The 10449-nt window shown below is 44.6% G+C and overlaps 1 protein-coding gene across 1 annotated transcript; it reads left to right on the top strand.

Moving 5' to 3' along the window:
* The first annotated feature begins 10 nt into the window (after positions 1-10).
* Positions 11-10178, top strand: LOC123096424 (uncharacterized). The gene is made up of 3 exons (XM_044518169.1): positions 11-5881; positions 6837-7069; positions 8470-10178. Exons 1-3 carry the CDS (start codon positions 4635-4637, stop codon positions 9963-9965), a joined length of 2976 nt encoding a protein of 991 aa, XP_044374104.1. The 5' UTR covers positions 11-4634; the 3' UTR covers positions 9966-10178.
* The last annotated feature ends 271 nt before the right edge of the window (positions 10179-10449 follow it).

The following is a 10449-nucleotide window of genomic DNA, read 5'->3' as shown; positions in this document are numbered from 1 at the left end:
GAGTCAGCCGACCACCAACCCCTCCCGAGGTAGGTCACGAAGGTACCTCACCCCGAACCCGAAGGTACACGCACGCACTGACGCCTGCTCCGCTCGGAGCCTTGCGTCACACACTCACATGGTGGCGCGGTGCGCACATGGAAGATGCAGAGACACCTGCCGACCAAGCCGTGCAACCGCAGGTGCCAATTGGGTTCTAGCGATTCCCGCGTAGAGCATAAGTTTGGCGTGTTGGTTCACCACACCCGACGCAAAGGATTCCCTCACATTGGGATTCTGTTTCATATTTCACCGTGGTGATGCATCGTCCCTAGATTTTGGGTTCTAGCGGTTCCCGTGTACTACTATAACCTTGGCGCGCGTGTCGGTTCGAGGAAACCGTGCTAATTAGCATGCGACAATCATGGAGTTCTTCTCAATACCAGCTACAGTGCTTTATTTTAGTCATTCGAGGGTACTCATGGCAGGACAAGTGCACGGACAGTTGGTCATGAGATTCTGTTCATATGTGGTGGTGATGCAGTAGGACTAAAATTATCTCTGAGCATGACTCGAATGTCGGGTTCTAGCGGTCTCCATGTTTAAGAGTGGAAGGAGACAATGCTAATTAGCACATGATAGTCATGGACTCGTAATTTTGCATTCCGTCGGTTTTAATTCTGTCAGCATTTTGTTTTGCTAATAGTGGTGGGAAAGGATTGGAACACGGGCATGTATATTGCTTCCAGAAATGATGTCAATTTTATTCGATTCAAACATTTAATTGTCAGCAAAACCAGGGTAAGCTTTGCTCCGGAATGGTGCCTGCATGATGTTCCTTCCCTAATATTTTTTCCTGGTCTGAGTCGTGAGTCAGAAGGTCCACGTTAACTGAAGCGAATCGGATTTATCTGGAATATTTTGACTTTGGAGAATGGCTCCGACCTTAGCTTGCCAAGCTTGTTTAGCAGGAATCTACCCCACTTGCAGCAACTTGACAGTACTTTAGTTTTCTATTGTTAGGCAGCTTGGATTATGCAGGTGATGGTGACAAGTTTCCACAGTACTAGTGGCTGTTACCTTCCAATTTCAAAGTGCAATGTACTTCCGATTTCAACAGTAGGACTAAAATTATCTCTTAACATGTCTCTGATATGGGGTTCTAGACTTCTAGTGGTCTCCATGTTTAAGAGTTGGAGGAGACCACGCTTGTTAGCACATGATGGTCATGGACTTGTAATTATATATTCGGTCCGTTTCAATTTTCTCTCAGCATTTTGTTTCTCTAATATGGAGAAGGATTGGAATACGAGCATGCATATTGTTTTGATAAATGACATCAAATTTATTCAATCCAAACAACTAATTGTTAGCAAAACCAGGGTAAGCCTTCATAACATATCTCCCCTAATATTATTCGTGGTCTGAGTGGTGAGTCATAGGGTCCATATTAACAGGAACGAATATATCTATTGTCCACTAAAAAAATAATCAGATTTATCTGTTTTTTTTTTACTGGAGAATGGCTCCGACCTTAGGTTGCCAAGCTTGTTTAACAGGAATCTATCTTGCAGCAACTTGCCAGTACTTATGTTTTCTATAGCTAGGCACCTTAGATTATGCAGGTGATGGTGACAGGTTTCTACAGTACTAGTGGCTGTTACCTTCCAATTTCAAAGTTCAATGATTTCACATAATTGTTGAAATTTCCGGCCGTCTAGCTAGGCTCATATTTCAGTAATGTCTCAGTCATCTGAAAGAGAAATCAGTTGACCGTGCATTGCCGCCCTTGGACTGTAATATATTGCTTACTCTAACTTGAATTTAACCATACGCAAGTCTATGTGGTAGGATGCAAACAATATATTGACCTCAGTTGACAGTGAATTTTTTACTTTAATGTACACAGGCCTCGAGTTGTAGTTTACCTAGAGGAGAGATCGGTTGTCTTCTATCGTGACCGTGGGATTCTATCTTGAGAGTAAGGCATATTGCAGAGGTTTATTTTTGAACTGCATGAGGTATGCCATTCATGGGACCATGCTGTAATATATCTGACCCCTTGAGAAATTTGTTTTGGCTGGCAGTTCTTAGTGAGCTGATAGGCTAGCCAACTAGTAAGTGATGCATCAAACCAGAAATTAGCATGTCCTCTAGTGTTTGCTAATCTCAAATTTTTCGTTTACCTTGAGTGAAGACAAACTTCTTGTACTAGAACTAAGTTTCATTCTTCAGAGGAGGACAGCACACAGCCACACAGGCAAACCACGTTGTTCTAGCATGCTATGTCTAATCAATGGCATCGGAACCTTCTGCCTACCTCTCGTCCAGATAAACCAAGCATATAGTGTACAGTGCTAGTGCGTCTTCGTTTGTACTTCCCTTTGGCATCCATGTTGAGCAGTATACCGTGTATCTTATGAGGGATTAGGGAACATACCGATAGACAAAGGATGATGCTTTAGGTGACTTGCTAACTAGCTGGGGATTAGGAGACCACCAAGCTGATGCTACAGAACGGAAAGCAACAGTTTGTTTTGCTACTCTTGTTTTCAGCAATTGCTGCTCCTCTCAAACACCGAACCCCATAGGCCTTTGATTGGTGAAATTCTCAGTGATCTTTGTCCACTGTTCTTCCTTCACATATTTTGACAGATGTTAGGCCGCGTTGCATCAGTGAAATGCCGACAAGTGTCGTTTGAGAAGCTCTCTATTATCAGCTTCAACCTTCTGACCTCTGCCACTTGTTTCAAACCTTTATTCTTATTCTCACCTGGCGTGGTCATTGGATATTCGGATTGCCCACTCAGGAATAGTTCAAGAGCAAAAATGTTATATATATTTAGGCAAATGCTGATTCCATCAATGTATTACCATATAATACTGAATATTTGATTCATACTGTCTAATTAATAGTTTATTTGCTTCTCCAGTAGTCAGTGCTTACCAACTATGATTATGATGATAATTAGGTATCCACCTGCCGTCCTTAACTCATTTGATATCAGAGAGCATGTTTCCTGAGCATGTTAAGCTCCCGCGTCGTTGACAAAATGGACCATATAACCATTCCTGTCAGTCTCAACTCTCAAGGAATTAATTTGAGCCCTCTATGATGAAATCTTGTGGGGTGTGGTGGGGGCATATGATACTTAATAGCTCTAATTATTCAGATTTGTGACTCTCCTTCCTCCTGTGAAAACATGTTTATTATACTACTTGACATGTCCGGTTGTGAAGGCAGTTGTACTGCTGGTTGTGATTAAAAGTACCATGCTGCCAAGATCCTTTTTGAAGTGATTACTTCTTTTACATCATATTGTCTGCACTCTTACAGTTGTACTTTGGTATCTTTCTCCTTTTCTGATCGAACACACCAATAATCCCTGACCAAGTAAATTCACAATGTTACTCTTGACAATGTGCAGATGTCGCCAGCTTTGCTTGTCCTGTAAAAAGACATCTCAGCATAGTGCAGTATATTTAGTTACCTCAGTGGAATCATCCAGACACTCCTGAGAGAAAAGAATCATACAATGCTGAAAGCTCACCTGAACACACCATTTGTGCACTTTTATCTGAAGTTCTGAAATAGTCAGTGGAAAGCTGTACATTGTTGGACTCCATCCACAATCTCCCGCTGTTGCTACTTTCTGAAAATGATCATTTTGGAATTGCCAGGCGTGAAGGCAGGAGAAACGTTCAGATCAGTAGCAAGAGGCAGCCTGGAACCAGGAAATCTGTGCGGCCCACGCTTGTGTTTTGTAAGTTCCACTTTGCAACAGCTCTACTCCCTCAGACAAGCAGCTTTGTACTCATTTAGTTTCGCTCTATTGTCTACATCTCATAACTCCATTAGAATCTGCCAAATAATTTGTATCACCTTACAACAATGGGATTTATGAATACCTGATTGGTGTCAAATAAAGAATCCAGTCTGGGAGCAAGTTGGTGTCAGCACAAATAATTTGGACACACATTAGCATGCCAAAATTAACTTGGTTTGGGCTGGTCAATGATCATGAATAATGTTTAAGTATTAAACGTCAACATTAATTCTGTATCAGACAGAATGAAGCGGTGCTTATATTTTTAAAGAGATATAATATATAGTACTAAGAAACCATTTCTTGAGCACAAAAGTTCAAATCATATGATTTGCGTCTAGGTCGCATTTTGTTGCCTCTCTGCGTTGCCATTGGCACATATGTGCAGGCCATAGCAACTTTGAAGTAGCAACAGCACATAGTCCAACAATTGACTAGATGCTGCCACGTAGCAAGAAGAATTCTTGGAATATGCCATTAGCGTATTCGCAGTCCCTTCTGTTTCATTCTGTCAGGCCAGCAAAATGACACATTGCACACGTATGCATTTCTCTTCTATTTTTATTGTGATGTTTTGGGGGGTATGTATGTATGCTGTGAAGTTGGTGGGGAACTACACAAGAGCCAATCACCTCTAGCTCAATCCATGTTGTATTAGGCTCCAAGATCAGGACAATTTAGCGTGCATCGGCCATGAAGGTGGGGTCCACACATTCTCTTTTCTCCACTACTAGTACTAATCTCTTGCCCCTCCGCCATGTGGTTTCTATATAAGACACAGTCTGAGGCCACACATCAAGGCAATTCTTATCGTAGATAGCAACTAAAATGGAGACCATGTCATATCCTTGTTCCCCTCTTCTCTCCCTCCCCACACATGAAGAGAGTAACTTTTTCATGTGGTCTCCTCAAGTAGCTCTCCACGAGAATGCCACCATCCATGTTGATCATCCCACTGATCAGCAACCTGATAATGTGTTCTTGGACACTGCAGTTCAAGATTATGCTAATGATTGGCATCAACAAGATGCTTCTGATGTTGGTGTGTTCACCTATTGTGATGAGAGGATTCAGGGCCAAGAGAGTGGCAACTTGGTCGCGATCCAGGAAGAGCTCATGGAGGAGAACAGTTTAACTGATCTCCTCCTCACTGGTGCAGAGGCGGTTGAGGCGGGGGATCCAAGATTTGCCTTGGCAGTGTTCTCGAGGCTTGATGGCCTCCTCCTTGGCAGCCCTGAAAATGCAGCAGCCGGCTCTTTTGATCGCCTGGCCTACCACTTTGCCCAAGGTCTGCGGTCCCGGATCTCCAGTGCAAGCACCAGTTGCTCTCTGCCGGAGCCACTGCCGTCTGATAGAATGTCGGTGCAACATATTATACAAGAGCTGTCGCCGTTTGCCAAGTTTGCGCACTTCACTGCCAACCAGGCCATTCTAGACGCCACCAAGGGCGATACACATGTGCACATCGTCGACCTGAACATTGGTGAGGGCATCCAGTGGCCATCGCTCATGTCAGATCTTGCCCGTCATGGTGGCATGTCATTCCACCTCACGGCGGTCACAGCAGACGCCGACTACAGCGACGGCGTTCACCATGCATCTGCGCGGCGGCTCTCGGAGTTCGCGGACTCCTTGAACCTTCCTTTCCAGTACAGCTCTCTCTGTTTACACAGTGATGAAGACCTGCATGAATTCTCCAAGAACTGTAAAGGCTCGGTGATCCTCTCATGTGACACAACAGGCATGCCTTACAAGTTGCTGAGCAAGTTACCGGCACTCCTACCTGCCTGTGTTAAACTGTTACAGCCAAAGTTAATGGTCATCGTAGAAGAGGAGCTGGTTAGAGTCGGAAAGGAGGCGTCTCTATGTAAGGCCTCCTTTGTCGACTTCTTCTTCGAGGCATTGCACCACTTTACCACGGTGTTCGAGTCACTGGCGAGCTGCTTCTTTGGTGGTAACCAGGGGGCGTGCCTGAGACTTGTGGAGAGGGAGATGGTGGGGCCAAGGATACAGGACTTTGTGGGGCAGTATGGGTCTGTGACAGTTGAGGTCACTACTCCTGTGGTTTTGGAAAGGTATGGGGCTTGTGACCTGAGTGGCTGCAATGTTGCTCAAGCCAGGATGCTGGTTGGGTTGTTCAATAGGGGGTTTGAGGTTGTGCATGAGAAGGGTAGGCTTGTGTTGTGCTGGAAGTCCAGGCCACTGACCTCTGTGTCTGTTTGGGCTCCAATCTTAAAAGAAAGAAGCTCATGACGTTCTTTATTTGTGTTGTTGTAAGCGTTGCAGTGAAGAATTTTGAGGAAAACGTATTTGGTTAGTGAGCCACCTTATTTGATTTCGATCTCAGCCTTTCTCTCTTGCTCTTGTTGGCTTCTCATATATCTCCTAGGGTAACTTCTAGTGATGAATAGTCTCAAGTAGCAAGTGGAAGAATAAAATTTTCTCACATATGAGCTGTGCTGATTTTACTGCAAGAATGCTCATTTATCTAGATGTTTGTTTTGCTCTTACGAACCAGGTGTCAACCAGTGCAAATAGAGAGGGAGGGAGGAACTGGGAGAGAGTGGCCGGCTGATGCCCAAGTTGTATTGAAACCATGTTTTTTTAGGTCACCCCAAAATGATTTATCGTAGTTGTCATTATTTTATTTGAAAAATATAACATTTTTTTTGCCCATCTGCACAAAATAGAGAAAACATCAAAAAGTCTGAAAGTGACACTCTTGTAAACACAACAGTGCCTGGGCCATTGCATTTGGTCCATTTGTGGGGTTAGGACTGATTGGAGACTTCCTCATATATTTAAAATGCACACAATTTTTTCTGCAGCCGTATTCATGAAAAGGTGGAAATAAGTGAGCCGAAAGAGACATTTTGTATTTTGTAGGAGCGTCCAACTGTGTGAACTGCTTTCAGTCACCATCATGGTGCCATATGTTTCTGGCAAGCTGCAGACTTTGACCTCATTCTATCACCTCTGAAACAGTGTTACTCTTTGCAAATTAACTCCCATCTGATCACTTACTCCCAGGGAGGGCTCGTCTCAGCTCAGTACGGATGTTCTGATTTCAGCAGTCGCAGGTGATCTTGCCAGCCGTTTCATCTCATTCCTAGCTCACATATATGACACTCGAACTTGTGAGGATGATGATCGTAGAAGGCTGGAATTCGTGTTGCTAAGGATCCACACTGTTGTTGAGGAAGCAGAGGGGTGGCACATCACAAATCGAAGAATGTTCTTGCAGCTTAAGGCACTCATTCAGGGTGTGTATCTTGGGCATTACATGCACGATAGGCGCAAGGCAGTCTCAGGAAGTACTTGTTTGTTGTGGATTTCATCTATGATGTGGCTGAGGCGACATGGACAAACTTCCAATCATATTTGCAGAAGTTGCCAGGCACTGAGATCAAAATTGTAGTGACAGGCAGAGCAGAGCAAGTTGCAAACTTGGGGACTGCTCAACCCATCAGGCTGAAGAGTCAGTCTCAAGAAGAGTACTGGTACTACTAAAAGGCACTTGCCTTTGGAAGCATGGATCCTGATGAGCATCCGAAACTGGCGTCTTTGGGTATGCAACTAGCAACACTCTTACAGGGATCATTTCTTGGTGCAAATATACGAGCCACTAAGAGCGAGCCCAAATGCTCAATTCTGGCGTGGTGTATCATGTAGCATAAGGGGACTGGCTCACAAGCACTTGAGGTTCTTCGGCACTCACCCAGAGGAATTTCTGGGAAGAATACTCCTCTGAATTACACCAATGTGACCTTAGTGGGTGGTAAAGCTCAAGGATGCCATGTATATATGATCTTAGGGAGGAGAGCTGCCAAAGCTGACATCGCTGACACCCATCTTGAGGTGTTCCTGTCGAAGACAAGTTTGAGGTGTTGGTATGGAGATCTCGGATCCTGCCTTGCTGTGATTATGTTTTTACTTACGAGAAACAGAAGCACCATCGTAGCATCAGCAAGAAGAATCACCTGGCACATAAGAAACATCAGCATGAATGTTAATTTGGCCAACAGAGGTGCACGGAGGAGTTATCTGTATCCCCATCCTTATTCTAGATGTAATTCGAACCTTTTTGCTAATATGCACTTTTTAAACGGGATATGTAAAGGGCAGTCACTTCCTATTGCTACATCACGCTTCTGACTATTCTCATGTGTATGCTCAATTCAGTTTAACCCAGTATGTGTCGATGACTAACTGGCTTCAGCCACATGCCCACACCTTTGAATCATTGTGCTGGCAGTTCCATTTCTTGACTTTTAGTCGCCTTAGTGCTATGTTTCTTTTAAAGAGAGAAAAAGGTATTGACAATTGCTTCCTGGTCAAGGCTCACAATATAGATGCTTATCTCTGCGGTTGCTAGTGATGGAGGATGACCTGAAGAAGCTGAGGTGCTCCAGCCAGCGATCCTCACCGACCATTATCGAGAAGGCGGAGGTGCAGCAAAAAACTAATTGAGAAAAGGTCCTCCGCTCAAGGGGCTCAAGGTAGAAATAAAGTTACAAAAAGGAAACTTGGTACATGAGTGTTAGAACGAGCCACCTCATCATATGAATTTCTTTCTGTTGTTGTCATATATAACTCTGGGTTGCTGTCTTTCTTGACCTTATTTCCCCACCTTTGAAATAACTTCTTTGCAAACTAAAATCAGATCTTGGCATGGAGGTTCTGATTTCAGCTGTGGTGGGTGATCTTGTCAGCCGGTTCATCTCTTTCCTGGCGCAAAATTATGGCACTCAAACATGTGTGGAGGAGGACCGTAGAAGGCTGGAACGCATCTTACTAAGGATGCACATGGTTGTTGAGGAAGCAGAGGGGCGGCAAATCACAAATCGAGGGATGTTCCTGCATCTGAAGACACTCATCGATGGTGTGCATCTCGGGTACTACATGCTTGACAGGCTCAAGTTCCAATCCCTTGGAGAAGAGAGCGTTGAAGATGATGAGGTGAGTAACTGGAGCCAGTCTCTTGCCGTTTCTACTTTTAGCGCCGCCAAGCGTCTTCGTCTTGCTGTTGCTGCTTCTATAATGAAGAACGCACCAGTAGCATTTGGTACTGGGAGCACGACAAATTTGAAAAGGGTTCTTGAAAGTTTAGAGGCCAAGACTGCAGATATGAGAGAGTTCGTCGTGCTCCTCGGCAGCTGCCCTCGTCTTCCTCGTCAGCCATACTGTGTGCACCTATACATGGATAAGTGCATGTTTGGTCGCCACGTTGAGAAAGAGCAACTCATCAACTTCTTGCTATGTGATGACAGTCATCACGATTGCACACATATTAGCATCCTGCCGATCATCGGCCCACACAGAATCGGGAAGAAAACTCTGGTGCAGCATGCTTGCAAGGATGAGAGGGTGTGCAATCATTTCTCCCACATGTTTTTCTTCAAAGGAGATGATCTACGGAACGGAGTATTTGCATTTAACAACCAGGCAGCCTCAGGGAAGTACTTGTTTGTTGTGGATTTCATCTTCGATGTGGATGAGGCAGCATGGACAAACTTCCAATCATATCTGCAGAAGTTGCCAGGTGCTGGGATCAAAATTGTAGTGACAGGCAGAGCAGAGCAAGTTGCAAACTTGGGGACTGCTCAACCGATCAGGCTGAAGAGTCTGTCTCAAGAAGAGTACTGGTACTACTTCAAGGCACTTGCCTTCGGAAGCATGGATCCTGATGATCATCCGAAACTGGCATCTTTGGGCATGCAACTAGCGGCGCTCCTACAGGGATCATTTCTTGGTGCAAACATACTCGGCGAGCTACTAAGAGCTAATCCAAGCACAGAATTCTGGCGCGGAGTATTATCGAGCATAAGAGTACTTGTTCGCGAGCACATGTCGTCCTTCGGCACGCACCCGGAGGACCTCCTTGGTAGAAATTTTCCTGTGAATTTCGGCAGTGCGGCCTTGGTGGGTGGTCCGGCTCAGGGATACCTGGTGTATGATCTTAGGGAGGCTGGCCCTGCTCAAAGTGAGCTGCCAAAACTGACATCGCAAGAACTACTGACAGGCCGTGATATACCTGTTGAAGACAAGTTTGAGGTGCTAGTATGGAGATCTCGGATCCCGCCTTACTGCGACTACGTTGTTACTTACGAAAAACAGAAGAATCATGTGGCAGTGAGAAAACGTCAGCGCAAAAGTTAATCTGGCAAACAGAAGTGCACAAAGGAGTTAGATCCCCTTCCTTATAGTTTAGTAAATTATTATTCCCTGTTTTTTGAGAACCTATTATTCGTTTTCCTATATACTGATATACTATGTGTGTATGCACTTTTTAGATGGGGTATGTGAAGTGCAGTGAGTTACTGTTGCTAGCCTGAGTTGTGTGTACGTAATAGAAGCCCTCGTGTAAGGAAACTGCTTAAAACTTGTGACTACTGTGTCTGTGTGTGACCATTTCAATGTAACTCCCCAGTGTGTGTTGGTGGCTAGTTGGCTTTAGCCACACCAAGTTCCACGTAGTCTTTGTACGCAGCACTTGCCTTCCTTGACTGCCACAGTACAGCTTGATCGTATCATTCGTAGAGAGCTCAAATCATTGCATCCTTGGCATCATCTTTCTTGGTTCTTGTTTGGATTTTCTTTATGTGAGTTTTGGGGCATGTGGTTATCTTCATGACAAGCTCAA

This window comes from Triticum aestivum, chromosome 4D, assembly GCF_018294505.1.
Source record: "Triticum aestivum cultivar Chinese Spring chromosome 4D, IWGSC CS RefSeq v2.1, whole genome shotgun sequence".
NCBI lineage: Eukaryota > Viridiplantae > Streptophyta > Magnoliopsida > Poales > Poaceae > Triticum > Triticum aestivum.
Note: the sequence above shows the minus strand (reverse complement) of the source record. Positions and strands in the feature narration are given on the sequence as shown.